General features: G+C 42.0%; 2 protein-coding genes across 2 annotated transcripts in view; one reads left to right on the forward strand and one right to left on the reverse strand.

Moving 5' to 3' along the window:
* HEPACAM2 (HEPACAM family member 2) overlaps window positions 1-7134 on the reverse strand; it is a 31800-nt gene extending 24666 nt beyond the window's left edge. Inside the window, 3 exon segments of the mRNA XM_080975656.1 lie at window positions 13-366; window positions 6634-6678; window positions 6681-7134. Of these exon segments, the coding sequence (XP_080831782.1) occupies window positions 13-366; window positions 6634-6678; window positions 6681-6702 (421 nt within the window). The 5' untranslated portion in view covers window positions 6703-7134.
* A 1286-nt stretch (window positions 7135-8420) lies between these two features.
* The window catches only part of VPS50 (VPS50 subunit of EARP/GARPII complex), an 86286-nt gene continuing 75013 nt past the window's right edge, over window positions 8421-19693 (forward strand). Inside the window, exons 1-2 of the mRNA XM_080975640.1 lie at window positions 8421-8574; window positions 11720-11788. Of these exons, the coding sequence (XP_080831766.1) occupies window positions 8542-8574; window positions 11720-11788 (102 nt within the window). The 5' untranslated portion in view covers window positions 8421-8541. The remainder of the gene's footprint in view (window positions 8575-11719; window positions 11789-19693) is intronic.

A 19693-nucleotide genomic window follows, 5' to 3' on the forward strand; every position in this document is an offset into this window, starting at 1 on the left:
TATATTACTTACCATCCACGGTAACTTGAACCTTTGCACTTGCAGGTATTGTTCGGTTTCCATCGATATTGATTTTGATAATATAATTGCCTTCATCGCTGAAGTTCAGAGATCTTATCTGCAAGGATGCATTTGGAGGCTTAAGTGCAATTTTGTGCCTATATTCCAAGTCTGGAACTACTGAGTGATTTACCAAGCAGCCAATCAGAAATATGGGGGTTGTTGGTGGCTTCTCAAACAGCCATATTATCTGGATATTGGAAACTGTAATGTTGAAATTGTAGTCAACTGGGAGAGTGAGGGACTGCCCTTTAATACCACGGATGGTATGTGATGGGACTGTCAACTTCAAGGCAGAACAAATACCTGCAGGGGGAAAGAAATTTTGAAAATGAGAAAAGATTATAATTTGCAATGCAAATAGGCCACAAACAATGGTTGCGTGTCGGGGACCCCCAAGACACCCCTGGATAAAAACACATCATTTTTGTTTTTGTTTTTGGCATAATTTTGGCCACAACTTTATTGAATTACAGTATGTGAGTGGTGGCTTAGGCATTGGTTAACGACTATCTTGGAAGTAGGAACAGAACTAATAACCACACCCGTGCGGAAGTCAGTAAGGGTAAGCAATTTTGGGGAGAGAATAAAGCTGGGTGCCAGGCTCTCACCTTTCCCCAAATGCTCCCAGGGGCTCTTGCGTGGCCCTAGCCCTTTGTCAGGGATACGGACAAAAGCATGGCGAGCCCCTGAATTCCTTTAACGGAATACCCTTGCAGCAGCAGCATTGGAAGGGCAGGCACAGCCAACCACATCCCCTCCACCAACTAAAAATTAACCAATGCCTAAATGCAACCTTACAAGTTGTGACAATTTGCTGTGCAGTAGGCAAAACCCAAATGGCACCAGCCAATCAGCCAAATGGTAAAATTCCTACCAGGCCCCTGCTCCAAAGCAGACAACCCCGTGACAGGCATAGCAAGGTCAGTGCAAACAAACCCTAAATAAAGGGAGGGTGGGCGGGTGATCCGATGTGCGCAGCGAAAAGAGGAAGCTCAACACTGCACACAGGGACCTATATAGCACCCCTGTCAATCAAATAAAATTGCAACAATAAATTTCCCCCAGCAACATTGGAGGTGCCCCATCAAATTCGTGGCCATCCAGCAACAGGGGATGTCATGGTTGCTCCCACCGCAACATGTGCTCTCCATGAAGGAGAACCTGCTTTGCTTTATGCGCCACTGCGGCAAGAGGCAGCCCATCTCAAAAGCTTTCTGGGAGTAAAATTAGTATGTCAAATTTTAAATAACTTTGGAATCTTCTTGATGTCAGCATTTCTTACTTCAACTCTTCACCCCATGTTTAAACACAGCAATTTATTTTATCATTTACTACCTAATAAGCCTGCTATAGCCAGAATACATGGAAATACAATGAGAAGGAACCATGGCCTGTAGCAACCATTTATATGATCATCCTGACACTTAAGACTTATTCACTCATTGCTCATATTTCAGCCTGGTTCATGGGTAGGCTGCTACCACGATCCCTTGGAGCAAGACCAGCAGTTCACATTAAGATTTACAGGCATCTGTGTGTCGCTACTTCCACACTGGAAATTTACTCTGGAATAAACATGCTTTGCTCATTCACTTTTTTTTTACAGTGCATTGACGTGATGTTTTTGCCTTTTGGTTTCTGTTCCCACCCATCCCGATTCAAAAAAGATTCCTTAAAAAAAAAAAAATCCTTAATAGGCAATAAGGGCTAATAATTTCTTTTAAGCACAAACTCTGTATTCTACTTATCTGATTTGCATTTTTTGCTGTTGTAATTTTACTGTATTATGGAAATTTTTTAATTTAAATTTTTTTTAAAAAAATCCTGTGTAATTTCTCCAGGTATATATGGTCTATGGCATGGCTCTTCCTGCATAAAGTCATTTCCTTCCATACGGTCTGTCATACACTCTATTATTTTAACTCTTCCCTTTCTGAGTAGCATTGTCTCTATATCCATTTATTTTCTCTCCGCGCCCCCTTCAACTGCAGAAGGTAGGGAAATGTGGCCAGGGGACGGGGGCAGGGAATACTATTTAATCTTATCCCCAACTAAAAGTGATCCTGATGAATAATGCCCCTGTGTGTCACATGGGAGCTGGGGAAAGGGGACCTGCCCATTTAAATGGAAGCTTAGTTGCTATTCCAAGCCAGCTGAAAGCAGGACAATGGCTGGGTGCTTCTATCAAGTCCATGTATGAAAGTACCCTGTGTACGCCTGCCTCTTGGGAAGTCGATACAGGACTGCAGAATATGGGCCAATAATATATACAACCATAACATACGTTTCTATGTAGCTTCTCTTGCTTGTGAAACCTGCCCTGTTTACAGACATGGAAAACGTCCAAGCAAAAAAACACCTGAAAAGGAACCCTTTTGTTTTTGCTGTCAGAAAGGGTGGAGTTGCCTCCAGGGGATGTAAATTTGTTCTGTATGAATATGACCTGATGATTTATTCAGGTATAATCACTATGGGAGAACTTCTGCAAAGCCAGAAGGAAGCAGGAATTAAGGAAGTTGCTGATATACAACAAATCCTCCTTGTTTGGTCTGTTTATTTGCTATGGGAACAGTGTTGGGATTTAAAATTTGGTCCAAGTATCACCTCAGAGGCAACCTTGTGAGCTGCGCTGGGAAGGAAGGTAAACTGTCTCAAAATAATAAGAAAAATACAAGTACAAATATTTAATTAGTGCCTGGCACGATCGTGTTTTAACTAGATACCGCCGATAACTAAGCCCATTTGCAGCACTGCATGAACTAAGAAAGAGTTGAGCTGTCTTAGTTCCGTGTATTTCTGTGGACTTTTCTCTGGTAATTGATTTCAGAGGTTCCAGCTCAGTTCTTATAACGGACACAAGGCTGTAATCCTGAGCTAAACACACTCACTAGCAAATAACATTGAACTCAAGTGGAATTGCTTCTGAGGAAAGCCGCTGAAAATTGCTAGCTAAGAAAGATTGATTGCCTGCCATTGTTCAAAGACCCCTAGTCCCCTCTCAGAACTACAATTCCCAGAGTTCCCTGGGACTGTTAAAACACTCTGAGAATTTTAACCATCTCAGCACTAGATCTCCCAGAATTCTTTGGGAGAAGCTACGGCTGTCAAAGTTGTATAAGAGCACTTAAAATGTATGGTGTGAAGGTGGCCTGAGTATGAACATTTCTGGAGTGCAATAGCACCAGCTTCTCTCTCCACCGTTTTTTAAAAAAATCATAAGTTTAATACAGCTGCAGTTGCTCTACTAAAGCTTCATTTGTTTCCACAAACCACAGGAACACCAGAATCCTGAACAGGAAATATAAAATAGTGAAATTAATTCAGCTCATTGTCAAAGGCACCCTAGTACTATAGAGTGACAAAAGCGGGACCAAAAATCCCAAACACCATTTGTAGTATGAAACGTTACAGGATTTCAGCAAGGAGCTACAGACCATGCACAGATTGCTGCAGACGCTGTGTGAACCGTGACTGTCCAGATCATTTTGAAGGCTCAAATAGACTTGAATGAGGGAGTGTGTTTGACCACCCCATACCATCAATAGCACAAATTCATCCTGAGTGCACATTTGAAAAATCATCTAGAGAAGTCCAGGGTGAAACTGATCAAAGCCAGAGAGGTCAGATTTCAAAATCATGGAAGGGAGGTTAACTTTAAATCTGCCTCCAGCCCCCAAAAGTCAAGAGTTGGCAGATCTGTTGAACACAACCATGTTTCACTCTTGAAAGGCTACCGTTTCATCCTTAGTGTATTATTCCTTCCAGACAAAGGAGGATTTCTGTGACCAGGTGTTATTTTACAGTCATTCCCTCTGCACAAGGAACGTAGTCCTGTGCATCTTCTGTATAGCTGGTGTAAAACAGGAGTGGAGACAACAGGCAATAAGCTTTCTAAGCAAACCACTCCCTTCCTTGGCTCAGGTTATCTCTTCAAGGCAGTTTATGTGTATTGGATATAAACAGGCTAGGCTTCTCCAAAGTGACCTCCAACTAGAGCGTAGGCTGCATTTTGCTTCTATATCCGGCTTTAAGTATTAGTAAGCACAACACCACCCTTGTTGACTGGAAACATCCTGCAGCCTTTTCTGTTTAAATAAAAACTGTGACATCATATTTTGAGTTTAATGCATAAACTTAAGATCTCCGTGGGAAGATTTCCTTTCCTTTTTCAAAAATAAGTACAGGTCGCATTCTGATCCTAAAAGCTTAATTCTCTAGTGCGGTGCTTTTTTTTCCTTAAAAAAATGTTTTAGGGGTACTCTCATTTTGACTCAAGAAAATCACCATTTTAGAGTTCAAATCGGGAAAAGTAAATACAGTAAATGGACAAAAGTACAAAGATTTACAAAATGTTTAGGGGTATGCGTACCCCTGCCTTCCCCCCAGAAAAAAAGCCCTGTCTTATGAGCATATAGTTCCAAGCCAAGTAAAGCAGAATGCTTTACCATTAGAATGGTAGTGTTTTACAGTACAATCCTACACGCAACTGCTCAGAAGCCGCACTAAGTTCAGTCTTGCTTCCATTTTCCACAGGACACAATTTAACAGCAGCAGTAAATCAGCTCTTCATTAATAGAGCCAGGAATTCAAACGCTCTGTACCAGTCTCTGTATAAGAAAATACCTGGTAAGCAACAGTGTTGCTCCATAGCATATCTAGGGGATGAGCCTGCCTAAATCACACCTTTAAGATCCACCTCCCCCCCCCCCCCGAAAGGAAATTTGGTGACTTTTTAGCCACCCCTGATTTAGCAGCTCTGCTTTTTAGTGATGGGCAGCTGCATCTTCCTGTATTCTATCTGTAGTTTTCTGCACACATTTCAAAATTCTGGTTTTAACCCATAAAGCCCCTGAAATAATTGAAACAATCTCCTATTCCCATCTGACCCTGAGCCCCTCTCCTCTTTATCATCTGTGCACTGGTTTAAAGGATCTTATACTGAACCTTGGTGGTAGTAAAAACCCCAGTCGTTTGTACTTTAATTCAGGATAAAGTAAAGAACCTGTGCATGGCTGAAAATGGATGGGTGGTGGGACAATTTTGCACAAGGTGGGTTCAGCTAGGGTGAGGTGTTTGCTGACAGTTGAGCTAAGAGGGCAGAAACCTTGATCAATCAGAATTATGTCCTCTTCTTTTTCTCCTAACTCCAGTGAAGACTGATGTTTCTTATTCTGATACGCTCCATAAAAAGGCGGCCACTTTCCATATTTTTCTACAATTTTTCCCCACCAGTTTTTTGTGTGTGGCAGCAACCATTTCCCCATCTGCAATGCCTGGAATAATGTTTGGTCTGGGGCATTATGGAGGATGCAAAATGGTGGGCAGGCTGGTGTTGCTTCTTGAGCGGCAGCAACAAAACAAAACTTGGGAAGGGGGACTTGTTGTGCCATGGGCCACTGTCACAGCAAATGGTAAGCCTGAGGAACTGTTGGAGATCCCCGCCCCCCTACAAAAAATTGTGAGATGGTTTCACTCCAGTTTCTCTGTCCACAAAGTAGAGAATTCTCATTGTCATTTGTGCACAGCTCTCGTTATTTGGAAGAAGTTTATAAAAGTTTATAAAACTGAGAATTTTGGTGGCATGGTAAGCTTCCTCTCCTCCTGCTCCCTGTTCTACATCTAGTACAACACATATTGGACGTGAAATCAAGTAAATTATTACAAATCATAGTAAGATAAAATGTGCTAAATGTGTCATCTTTTGAAACCAAAACATCACAAATGGGATCAAATTTGCAGATATTAATGGACTACATCAGACCTCACATGAAAAATGAAAGTAAAAAGCCAATTTAATCACAATGTATAAAAGTACATAAAATAGCCATAAAATTTATTTCATTCACAAGCACTGCAACTTTTTAACAGTTCATTAATAATGATAATAAATGTTTCTCCTAGGGAAACATATACATCTTGCTGAATGCCCATCTTACTAATTTTTGTGTGTGGTGTTTTATGAAAAGCCATTCATTTTTAATGCTAAGTATACTTTTCTTTATACAAAAACCATAATGTCTTAGGCAGAAGGATCTATTGATAATATTGGGCCATTACATATGGAAAACTGAAAAGGAAACAACCTTATTTGCATGACGTATTTTTCAAAAAGGCAGTGAGAATAATTGATACCTCAAATTTTCCTGCTGCTTTTCTAAGGCTCTACGAAAGATTCTGTATTACAGAACAGCCCTATATATGCACACTCAGAAGTAAGATCCACTGCATTCAGTGGGGCTTACTCCCAGGTAAGTGGGTGTAGGATTGCAGCCTTCCAGAGTGAAAACACCAAGATTGTCCCAACACTACCCACTGCAGTTAGTACCTACCTACCTACCTACCTACCTACCTACCCTTCTATCTATTTCCAGTTTTTCTGTACAAATCATATATGTTTGTAGGATTAAAAAAAAATCCACATGGTTTGAAAACTGACAGTTCCTGGTTGTTTCATAATGGTAAAGTTACTAAAGCTAAAAACATTCAAAAGTATGGAACTGAAACAAAACCTTACACCTGGATTAAAGACATATTAGAATAAGAAGAAGAAGAAGAAATTTGAGATCTTACCTAAAAGCAGAACACAGATTTTGCATTGCAAGTCACAAAATGTGGTGCTAAAGGGCTCCATGAAAGCATCCTGTCTCATGCAAGCAGCCCTTTCTTTCTGGTGTGCATGTGAAGCCAGAGTTTGGTCCAGCAGCCGTGGGCCTTATTTGCTAGGGAAATCAGCAGTGAGTTTATCCGCCCCTACCCTGGCTTGCCTTAGGTGATTTGAATATGTGTATACAAAAGGCAGAGGGAGTGGGAACACCTGTTGGATTAGTGTTCGACATCTTCATTGCCTGTGACCCTAAGTTCCCCGCTCCGGTTATATTCACAGCAAACACAGAGCATGATAAATGGGGCATACAGAATGAATCACTCAACACTGATAAAAAATAAATGAGCCCAGAGCGGCACGCAGGTTACATTCACCTTCCTACAGCTGACAGCTAAACAGCTACCTGGAGGAATAACGTTTTGACTTGTGCATGCTCGTAAGTGTTAGAAATGGAAGTGTTTTGCCAGTTAGCTAGCTTATTCTGTTCAGAAATGGTCAGACATAATTGTTCCCCACGATATTATATAATAAACCTGCATGAAATCAGTTCTTAGTCCCAAAGGGGCTGTGTGTGTGCGTGTGCAAAAAGTATTCCTTTTAAACACATACTATGGTTCATCCCTGTGCCAGCTCTGGGACATCATATTCGCTATAATATTAGATAATAAATGTTTTAGATTGGTTGTTAGCCCAAAGGGGGACCATGGAAGATTAATGTTAAAATATATGTGCCTCTTTCTATATTATTATAGTTATCCTTGCACAAAGGATTCTTGCCAGGCCCTACAACTTCTACCCGGACAGTCTACTCAACATGCAAGATCTCCTTTGGGACCGTCAAGCCTAAAGTCAAGGGATATCGGCTCTGAACAAAGTACTATAGCAGGAATAAAAGAAGAAATGTCCTTTTGGCCGGCGGGAGGCGCCGTTGCTTTGCACGGCAAGCCCAGCACCTTTGCGCTTCGCTGTGCCCGTCTCCCTCGCCCTCCGCCGCAACCTCAGAATTACAAGTTTGCGTGTTTGCTTTGGTCTCTCACGAGGCGGAAGTGACAGCTGTCAACCCACCAAAAATGGAGTGATTTGGGATTTAACGGTAGCTGTGATTGAGTCAGCCATCCCCCACCAAAGCGCAGCAGCAGCAAAGGAGTTCACCATTTTTCTAACGCAATTTTATGCGATTTTATCTAAGAAAAGCAAGACTTTGACGTGAAACTGCATTCTGGATTAGGGTTGGGAGGAATCAGAGTGAGTAATTTAAACAGATTTGCTGCAGTCTGAAGTTTGGGTTTTATGTACAGGGAATTTGTTACTCCAAGGCAACCCAATCTCAGCTCCATCTCTGACCCGAAATATTAAACATGATAAATATTAAACATTTCAGGGCCCCCATCCAAATAGGAGGATAGTGGAGTTTGTTGCCAGAAGCAAGGCATTTTAATACGTTTAAACGAGAAAACAAACAAGCCCTGCTGCCCAGCTGCATCTACTAAAATCCCGATTGTTTTCTAGGGTCACCATTCATTTAACGTCGGGGGACGGAGACAGCCAGGAAGAAACCAGGAAGTTCCGTCTCCATGTATCAGATTGCCCCTCTAACTGTTTCTATCTCTATGCAGCTTCCTCCCGCCTGGAACGTCTACTCTTCGAGGTGAGCGGAGAGACGTCCCGCTGAGCGTGATGGGAGTTGTAGTGTATCTTACGTTTTCAGGTCCAGAGTGTGGGAAGGAGCGTGTCCTTCCTGGACTACCGATCCCATAATGCAACAGGAAAGCGAAAGAGCGTATCACGTGATGTACAAAATGGCTTCCCTGTGTCGGAGGGAGCGGAGCGCGATGGGTGACAGGGGCTTGTGAAGCGGCCGGCGCTGCGTTGCCATGCAGAAGATCAAGTCTCTGATGACCCGACAGGTACCGCCGGGAGGGCAAGCGGGTCGGGTAGCGGAGGTTTTGCACGGGCGGCGAGGAAGGTGCGGCAAAGAGCGGAGCCGGCGGTGCCAAGGGCGGGTGGTGGGAGGGTCCCCGCGTCGTGGGAGGGTGGTCTTTGCGGTTGTAGGACAAGGCCAGAATCCCCGCAACTGAAAGGAAGGCTTTGGACGCAGGCGGCATTCGGGTGATAGGAATAAGCGGCAGGGTGGCCATGTGAATGTGTCGCATAAAGAAAGACACGGGAAACCATTACAATACACGCGCCACAATTTCTGTGCGTGTTTTCTCCTCTGCAGGGAATCCTGTTGTCTTTTTAATTGGACTTGCCCATAAGGTGGTAGCCTCATTGGATTGTTGTGATGAATTTTCCTAGGGAAATTTCAGTGTGGGGGAGGGCAGGAATTCACAAGCATACAAGTGTCGAGTTTTCTTAGGGCTTCCGAGAGGGCAGGGGATCTTATCCAGTAAGGATGAACAGGGATGGGAACTTGCCATGCATTGGCGTTGTATCCATTGCAAGTCACATCCAGGGTAGATTGAAGAGCATGATGACTAAGGCCCTTCAGTTTCAAGTGGGTCTATGTCTGCTTTGAGTAAAAAATAGCTAGGTACTCTCCATTGCTTTCTTTTTGGCGAGAAGGATTTCTGAATGAATGGGACACATTGTGGGAAGGAGTTGGTGAATGAAGGAGATAGGCATGGGCTTTCCTGAAAGAAAGGGGGAGCTACCGCCTTCTGGGCTGTCCACATTTTTTCCTTAATGCATGCTTCCCAAATCCTTAGGCTTAGGGACTGACCTGGTCTTCAGATACATTTTCTGTTATCCATGTGGACCGTGGGTTTGTCAGTTTGAGGTTTTCTCCCATCCATTGAATTCTGTGGGTGATGTAATGGTATTGGTGTTTGGGAGCCATATGTACTTGTTAATTTCTTTTTCTGTGCTTGATGACAGAAGGAGCCATATGTTATCTGTGCAAGTAAAGCTGCCTTTAAGACCTACCAAGCTGGTGAACTCATATAATGAGGTTGTAGGTTTTCTGGGGAAGTGTAGCACAGAATGGGGAAACAGAGATGACAGTAATCTTTGTAAAACAGATGCTATTGTTTTTATGGTAATTTGTTTCATATGAGGTAGGTTTTCTATAAAAGCACAATAAACATAAGAGGAAATCTCTTCTCTGGAGTGTGTGTGGACTGGGCTACATTGATCAACTTGCAAAATGTAATGCTCTGAAGGGATTGCTACTGCCCAATGATTTGTTCCCGGAAAGATCCCAGTTGAAAAAGAATAGAGCTATGCTTGCTTGGAGAAGCATGAGAGAAACATGTGGAATATCTCTGTGTGTCCACTCCTGATTTTGCTATTAAAGGGATGACATAGTATGTCCTCAGTACTTCAATGAATTAGGCTGCTCTCATTTTGTTTCTCAAAGTATATTGCTTTTCATATATATTTTAAATATATATATTAAATTTAAATACTATGGAGTTAGACAATAGAATTTATTTCAGTAAATGTTGTTTCTTTGTTCCTTGGGATCGGCCATTACTATATCTATTTTGTTAATGATTTGCTTTACACAGGCATCCCAAAACAATTTGCAATATAATAAAAACATATATAAAACAGTTAAACTGTGGAATATATAAAACAATTAAATTTACAGTTTAAAGCAATTATAGCACATAAGATCTTTTCAGATTCAATACAGATACCAGCTGGCATCAAGAAGGTTCCATGATTTAGAAGGTTTGTTGAAAAAGGAGCATATTTAGCAGGTGCTCAGTATGAGAATATAGATAATATAATGTATATAGAGAATATAATGAGAATAGGCAATAGAGAATATAATGGGATTTACAAAGGGTAGGTGTTGCCACACTAAAGGACATAGTGCAGAATGGACCCCCTAACAGAATGGTATCTGCAGAACACAGTGATTGGTATGTAGTGGGTGGGACAATTTTTTAGGTATTCAGGACTTAAACTGTATAGGGCCTTGTGCACCAGTACCATCACTTTGAATCTCGCCCAGTAACTTATTGGCAGCCAGTGCCATGTAGAAAGCATTTTGTCTTTTTTACACTTGTTATACCATTAGCTGCCTGATTAGGACAACAGAGCCCACTGTGTTTTCAAATAACTTTCAGATTCAATATTGTTAAAGGTATGACCTGGTACCATACATAGTCACTCTTTTCAGGAAATTGCAGAATCATGGAATTGTACAGTTAGAAGGGACTCCAAGAGCCCTCTAGTCTGACGACTGCAATGCAGGGCAGGAATCACAAATTGCAGTGGTTGAGGTCCAACTGTTCACAACTGGGATCTGAAGCCGGGGATGTGTGGTAAGGTGGCTTTCAGCCGCAGGGGAGGAGCAATACGGATGGGTTGTGGCAACCTTCTTCTGCCCCGAAAATGGACTAGTGGGACTGATAGAATGAAAATGGGGAGCTCCAGATTGGAAGCAGAGGGGAAAACAAATCAGACGCTCGTTTGACCCAGAGCTGCTGGAAGCAGGGAATGCCGCAGCACTGAACTCAGGTGAATCATAGAACTGTAGATGAGAAAGGGACCTCAAGGGGCATCAAGCCCAACCCCCGTAGTGCAGGAATCAAGTTATTTTCCTGCACAGTGCCAGCAAAGCAACCTTCATAAGCCTAGTGCCCACTGGTTGTTTGACCACCAGTCCCAGCTAGAATGGCTGTGCTGGCAGGGGCTGATGTGAGTTGTAGTCCAAAATGTTCAGAGGGCATCAGGTTGGCAATGGCTGCAATAAATGGCTGACACACACATTCTCCTGCAAACTTATTTGTGGGTAATAATAATAATAATAATAATAATATATTTTTATTTATACCCCGCCCTCCCTGGCCAGAGCCGGGCTCAGGGTGGCTAACACCAGTAAAATTACAGTAAAAACCTAATAGGGGGGGGAAAAACCAATTTAAAATACAGATTAAAATGCAATTTAAAATGCAGCCTCATTTTAAAAGTAGCCCATGAATCAAAACCATAAGGGGAGGGAAACATAAGGGTCAGACTGAGTCCAAACCAAAGCATTTCTGAAGTATTTCTGTGGAGGTTGCGGGCTGTATTACATAAGCTGTCTTTTCCTCCCTTAAGGGTCTGAAAAGTCCTCAGGAGAGTATTCATGATCTGAGCCCCCTGGAGAACTTCAGAATTCCAAGCAAGGTATGGTATATATATATATAGTAGGTACTGTGAGCTATCATAGTTTCTGTCATTTTTTGTGCTCTTGTACTTGTGAATTGCTCCTTATTCAAACTGCAAAGTTAACTTATCACATTAATTGTTTGCAGTGGTGGCCTGTGGGCAGAATCTAGCCTGTGGAAGGCTGCTAGCAGGCCCTGGTGTGCTTTGTGAGTCTTGGTTGTGTTTCCCACCATTTTGAAGTAAGGCCCTGCTATTGCCTGTTGCATTCTTTCTGATCGGTTTCATGCCAACTGAGCTCAGCAAGAGCTAAACTGGGGTGGAAAAGAGGAAGCAAACAGGGAGAATCGTGTGGTTTCTGGGCAACCATTCAAAGTCTCTCTTCTCGCTTCTGGGCTAGCAGGAAGTATTAGAAGATGTTTGGGTAGTTGGCCCTTATCCCTTCTTCCCCCTTGCCTTTTTTCCATTGTCTACACTATGGGGTATATCTCTGGTGGGTTGTGTAAGCCAGAGAAAAAAGTTTCCCTATTAACTTAAAGGATGCATTTTTTAGTCACTGGTAGCCTCTTTGAACTGTATGTGCTTTATTTCTTATAATATTTCAGCAAAAGACACCTCTTTCAATTCAAGAGATGGGGTTTTGCTGTTGTCATTGTTTTGTGGTTCTCTTGGGCTTTGTTTGTGTCATTGTGTTGATGAGCAGTGAGCTTTCTTTAAAAAGAGATGTCCTTTAAACCGAGGACAGCGTATTCTCAGTTCTTTTTTGTGTGTGCTCTGCTCTGCCTCAGAGCTTGCAACAAACCACACCATACACTTGATGAATGAATAAACCTTCTGCCTCACAATACTGAGATCATTAGTGTATAGTCTTCTTCCATCCCCCACATTGAGAGATTATGGGATGGATAGGATTTTCTTTGTTTTGGCATCCAGTTGGGTGACACTCTGTCTTTTAAGCATCAGGGGAAGATTGCTTTATTTGCTCAGACCTTTTGGAGCTCCAGTTTTTAGATCTTGATCTTTTGATTCTGTATTATGCAGAGGCTGCTTAGTGCTCCTAGTCTCTGAATCTTTGATATTTATTTTTATTCTTATGTGAGTTGCTTAGAAGGTCCATGGATTATTGTGTGCGATACAAGTCTGTGCAGTCAATACAAATAGATCCCAGATTCTAGTTTTGATTTTTTGTGTGGGAGGAACAGAGGTTTCTCCTTTGCTTTATTCAATTGCTGTTTATTCCAGGGTGTGTGTGTGTGTGCAGTTTTACTTCTCAAATACCGTATTTTTTGCTCTATAAGACTCACCTTTTCCCTCCTAAAAAGTAAGGGGAAATGTGTGTGCGTCCTATGGAGCGAATGCATGCTGTACAGCTATCCCAGAAGCCAGAACAGCAAGAGGGATTGCTGCTTTCACTGCGCAGCGATCCCTCTTGCTGTTCTGGCTTCTGAGATTCAGAATATTTTTTTTCTTGTTTTCCTCCTTCAAAAACTAGGTACGTCTTATGGTCTGGTACGTCTTATAGAGCGAAAAATACGGTAATTTTTTATTTGGTTTTACAAAATTAAAGTTATAATAATACCACAACACATCCACAATTAAAAGATTCCTCTGAATCGTTGGACTTCCCACCTTCCCCTGCATGGTTTCTGTTGTTAAACGTTTTCTACTGCATCTTTTTTTCAATAATCCCTATTTTTTTATGACTCCTTTATGACCCTATCTCTTGTTACATGACAAGTGTTATTGGAATCCTGTTAGTGTTTTCAACTGCTTACAGTGGTCTCCAAGATAAATGATAACATTTTCCCATTCTTTATTAAAGTTTTGATCTTCCTGGTTCCTGAGCTTTCCGGTCAGTTTTGCCATTTCATCATAGTCCAACAATTTAATTTGCCATTCTTCTCTGGTAGGGACTTTATCTTCTTTCCATTATTGGGCTGTGTGTGCAGTTTTCTAGCCAGTCATGCCCCCTTCCAGAATACTCCACTGTTTTTCCATCTCCCAACAGGCACTCTGCATTCTGTGGTCACTTAGCACGATCAGTTCCCCTCCGCCTTCAACGTTTTTGTTTGTTTGTTTCTGTTTCTGTGAAAAGGATTCTTCCAAGCATGTTGATACGTCCTTTTTGATTCTCAGTGGGTCTGTTTTGGCTACAGCCCTGTTGGCACTCACCACCCATGTTGGCACTTAGAAGAATATGCAGTTTCTTCTGCTGTACCGTTGTGTGAGAGAATCTTCATGCCTGCCTGTGCAGAAATGAATACCTGAGTGAGCAAAGAGGGACACAGTTCAGTGGAAGGGTACATGGTGTGCCATGCATATTCAAGGTCTCATGTTCACTCTCCAGCAAAAGGTAGCTCTGTCTGAAATCTTGGGAAGCTGCTGTGAATTTTAATGAGCAGTAATGCGGTAGATGAACCACTGCCCTGACTGGGTATAATTTCTAAGTAGTCTGCGACTCCTTTAAAAAGGACACTCTTTCCTGAAACCAACAAACATTTACCAGATTATGCAGAATTTTGCTGGATCGCAACAACTTGGCTTTTGCTGTCACCAGTTTTGATCTAGTATAAGTCTCATATGTAGACTGTACATTTGTTTCAGATATTTTTACCTGCTTCTCGTTTTTTGTTTTTTTTTTAAAAGGCTCCCAAAGCATTGTGCAACAATCGGGAATAAGAAAAGGCCTTGCCCTCAGGTTTAGTAGCTAAAATACATGATGTGAAAGGCAAAAGGATTGGGAGGGAGGAGGAAAAAACTAAACTCAGCCACTGCTTCTAATTACAGTGTTCTTATTAGTGTTCTTTCCTGCAGGGAGGGCCAAAGCATACTCCCTGCAGCTAGTCCTTCTCTTGCTGATGGATGGAGCTAGGTTGGTCTCCCCATTTTTCACATTGTTTTCCTGTTTTTTTTTCTTTATGTCTTTTGGCGTACAGATGCTATAGAGCCTGAGATGACCACACATTAAAATGTCATCATGATATCATGATCAAAAATGAGCTAAATCCTCTTTGGACTGTAGTAATTTGGGGCAGTGTATAAAGACCACAATTGTATTAATGGCTTCAGCCAGAAAAGAGAGAACCTTAACAGAAAAGAAGAGGACTTTCCAAGAAAGCTTGAGCAAGAGTTTTTACTGTCTTTAATCTTCAAGGAATGGGAAGGACCTCCAGATGCTGCTAAAACTACAACTCCCATCATGTCTGATCTTTTTGAAAAGAAGGGCCATAGCAAAGTAATAGAGTATCTGCTTTGTAGATTCAATCTCCAGCATCTTCAGGTAGAACTGGGAGAGATATCCCTGCCTGAAATCCCGGAGAGCTTCTGCCAGTCAGTGTAGACAGTACTGAGCCAGATGGCCCAACGGTTTGACTCCTAGGTTCTGTGCCCCATTGGCCAGAGTCCACCAGCAGAAGGCAACTCCTCTCCAGCTCCTTGAATGTACACACAAATATCTTCCCCCTGCATTGCTGGGCCACTGTGTCCTTAACTTGTGATGGTGATGGTGGCTGATTAGAATAGGGAGCATAATGTTTGTTACCATCCATTTGCACAAGAATGCTGCTTAGGCTTTATCACACATTTGTTGTAGCAACTCATTAATGTTCAAAGGACAGCTGGAGGCAGGTTGAGGAAGTAGCCTGGCGAAGCCACCTGAACCCTTTGTTTTGTTGTTCCTTCATGCTAGTTAGGAATGTGGTTTGGGTAGTTGGGCTATGTTTGTTGTGTGGCCTTTAGTTAAAGAGGATGAGGCATGCTGAATTAAAAAAGAAACTCTAGAGGCTGTCCAGATTTAAAATCAACTTCCTTCCTTCCTTCCTTCCTTCCTTCCTCAGTGTTTCATACCTTTAATTTCAAAATTCTGCCTTGCTCATCATTGGGTGATCTATTTTCCCCATCTACTTTTTTGTATGTGTGGGAGTGGTTTATCTATCACTTTTTATGTTATAGGATTGGACATCCTTTGTGGGGTTGTTTTTTTTTTAATGCACAGGACTGGATTGACAGGAAAATGTGTTAACTTAATCACCTGTTGGTTCTTGCTTTGGAGGACTTTAGTTTTTTTTTAATTCAGAAAACCACAAGTCTTCTGGCCATACCAACAACGTCCTCCTGGGCAGAATGTGCAGACATCACTAATCCACCCAGATGGTATCACCACTTCAAGCAAGTGTTCTTGTCTGTAAATCACAGTTTCCCAGCAGTTGGATTGCTAATTGTAGTTGATGGGGGGAAAGCCTCAGCTATTCTTGCTTCAGCAAACATGACACCTGTTAATTCTTTTCTTTTCATGGGTTTCAGGAGTGTTGTGGTGGTTGTTTTTGTACCAGTCAAATAGTATCCATGGCAGGTTCACCGAGTCCACACTGTCTGTTGGACAATACTGACATCTTAGGATCTGTGAAGTCCATAGGCTTTCTGTGCAGAGAAAGCTGTTTTGAAAGGAGAATTATCAGCAAGTTGCCTGCAGAGTTTTGGAATTTGATCTCATATGATACCTCTCTTTGAATGGGCTTAAAAGACACACCCACATTTATACTGTCGGTTTTAATTGTGCGTTTTTTGAGTACACTGGTTTTAATAGGACCATGTGATGCTGGGAATTCCTTTTCGTAGCTTGCACTGGTTTTAGTTATATTCTGCACTTGAAATTGTTATGGTATGGTGTTGTTCTTTATGGGGTTTAAAAATCGTATTGTGATGAAAAACTCCTTTGTAAAACTCATGTTTGAGTTTTAAACAAAAAATCAGTAAAAACTGTTGCCACCAGCTTCCGACATCTTTGCTTACTGCTAACTCTTTTACCAAAAACAGGTACAGTGGTGCCTCTCAAGACGAAATTAATTCGTTCCGTGAGTTTTTTCATCTAGCGAATTTTTCGTCTTGCGAAGCACGAAATCCCATAGGAATGCATTGAAATTCAATTAATGCGTTCCTATGGTCAAAAAAAGTCCAAACAAAGCCAAATTTGGTACAACAAGAGTTTATTAAGTGCTGTTTAAAGTCACACATACTGTAAAGAGCATTTCACAAACTGAAGGAACAATAAATTAAGTTTCTAAACATGACAGAAAAACATTTAAAAATCAACAAAGTGTACAGTACATTTTCTAAGACTCTGGGGGACAACTCGAAGAAGGTTCCTCTTCCACTCTTTGCTTCTTGCTGAAGAACCCCGTCCTCAACTGTTCCCCCAGCCACCCATCACACAGAAATTCAAATCCAGATTTTTTTTTAAAAAAACAGCAGAGTGGCCCAATGGTCACAGAAAATCATAAAAATGCAGAAAAAAACCACACAAGCTTCCAGATTCTTGCAAACCCCTCCCCAACACCAAGTCCTTGAATTCCAAACACCCCAACCCAAAATCCAAAACCCCAAAAAAAGTTTTAAAAGTTTAAAAGAAGTTTTGGAAAAGCTTCAAAAATCACCAAAGTCTTCAAAAACCTCAAAAAAGGCTACCACACCGCGTTCTATGAGTTGCTCCTCGAAGTCAAGTCGCAACTGTATTAACGGTGTTAAGAAAAAGGAAACAAACTTGCAAGACGTTTTCGTTTTTCGTCTTGCGAAACAAGCCCATAGGGAAATTTGTCTTGCGAAGCAGCTCAAAAAACGGAAAACCCTTTTGTCTAGCAAGTTTTTTGTCTTGCGAGGCATTTGTCTTGCGGGGCACCACTGTATGGGCAAACTTTTGCCCCTCCAGATGTTGCTGACCTGCAGCTTCCATCAGCTCCAGCAAGCATGGCCAATAATTAGAGGTAGTGGGAATTGTAGTTCAGGAAAATCTGGAGGCCTCTCTGTGTACCCAAGGAAGCTGGTGGTCAGAATCCCTGAGGATTGTTAATTAAATGCTTGCAGAGTTCGTTTAGATCAGAGGCAGCCCTGTAAATCATAATGACTGTTTTGTTTACCTGCTCACCCATGAGGGTGTTAATATGTTGAGACATGAAAAAGCTAGTAATTAACACAGCAAAAAAAGTGAGTCACTTTCATGAGTAGGCTGGGGACTGCGGAGGTAATTCAGTAGGATGGAAATCCACAATGGTGCTTTGAGGCTGAGCAGGAACGCGGGTGGCGCTCTGGGTTAAACCACAGAGGCTAGGACTTGCCGATCAGAAGGTCTGCGGTTCGAATCCCCGCGATGGGGTGAGTTCCCGTTGCTCAGTCCCTGCTCCTGCCAACCTAGCAGTTCGAAAGCACGTCAAAGTGCAAGTAGATAAATAGGTACCGCTCCGGCGGGAAGGTAAATGGCGTTTCCGTGCACTGCTCTGGTTCGCCAGAAGTGGCTTAGTCATGCTGGCCACCTGACCCGGAAGCTGTACGCCGGCTCTCTCGGCCAGTAAAGCGAGATGAGTGCCGCAACCCCAGAGTCGGCCATGACTGGACTCAATGGTCAGGGGTCCCTTTACCTTTAGGAACGCAGCAGAAGGCATATCTGTGCCATTGTTGATGGATCAGTCTTCTAGGATAATTTCATACCTTCCTTACTGAAAGGCTTGGTTTATGCTTGGGACTGTGTAGACTCCCCATTATTTTACCTATCCATCTTCAGAGCAGAGATGGGGAACAGGGATGCAGGGATCTTGTGCCCAACCTGGGGCTCAAACCCACAACCCTAAGTAAGAGTCACAACTCCTATAATTTATGACTTTTGGCCATGCCGACTGCGGCTGATGGGAACTGGAGAGCAAGAACACTGTTCTCCCAGCCCTGATGTAGAGAAAGGTCAGGTGCATCCAGCAGTGTTCACAGCAGTTTGTGCAACTGTGTGCATTCTCACAATTCTGAAGTTGCACACCATTCCACTACCCCAAGATCTCTATTGCAAAGGCAAAACAACTCTAAGGGACTTATAAATGAAGAGGATCTCTGTTACGGTACATGTGGATACAGAAGGGGCTTCTGAGAATGGGACGAGGTAGCCCTGATGGTTCTTGAAGTGACACACAATTTGGGGGTTGCCTGTCCCTGAAAACATTGCCAAGCTCCAATAGCTTGAGGGCATTGACTAACAGGGTCACTCGGTTGGACCTGGTGAATTATTCTGGTGTGATCCAGTGTACCATTTTTTAAAAAAATTGTGCCTGTGTTGACTTTCTAATCCCTAGGTTTATTAGGAAGCCCACAAGAATACCACACTTATTGTTTGGGTCATAATGCTGTTACCTCAGAAGGCAGATATTTTCCACTCTCCCCAGCTCTCTCTCTCTTAGGAAGAAAAACAACTTATTGTCATTGCACGTTTTATTGTTCATGTCTCCCTTTGAAGGCATCAAATATTTTTTGTTAACATGTTTTAACATGTTTATATTAAATCTAGATTTCTTTTTAAACTAAAGGGGGAAAAATACTTTTAAAACACATAAAATCTAAATCTAATTAATAGTAAAAAACAAAAAACAAAATCCACCATAAAACAAATTTCTATCCACCTCTGTCACTGGTGGATACATTTCATTAGCCACTATGCTAAATAGATATGTGTTAGATTCTGAAGAACCCCTGGGTGATAATTGGTTGGTTTTAGAAGGTGGCATTTTTGGTATCCTTTTGCCAGAATCAAGTGGATTTATTCATGGGCCATTGTTAAATTTGGGGGCACTTGTAGGATCTGTGGTCCATGGATTTTCACTCCACCAGATTTTTGAAAAATATATTAGGAGTTGATACCGTGGAGCTATGTAGAAGCTTCCGTTCTGCGAAGTTGAACATCACCTTTGCTTTGTGTTAAGAAACCAAAATATTAGCATTGCTTTTTGAAATTGCAATTTCATAGATCGTCCGCAAGATGGCACATTAATATAACTAATTGAGACAGCCAAAGTCTGAACCTGCACTCAGAATGTTTCAGAGGAGTATGTGTGTTTAATTCCTAAACTTTAGATGATGCATAAAAAATAGATTCACATACCAGTTGGCAATTAT

This window comes from Podarcis pityusensis, assembly GCF_964106645.2.
Source record: "Podarcis pityusensis genome assembly, chromosome: 12".
In the NCBI taxonomy this organism is placed as follows: domain Eukaryota; kingdom Metazoa; phylum Chordata; class Lepidosauria; order Squamata; family Lacertidae; genus Podarcis; species Podarcis pityusensis.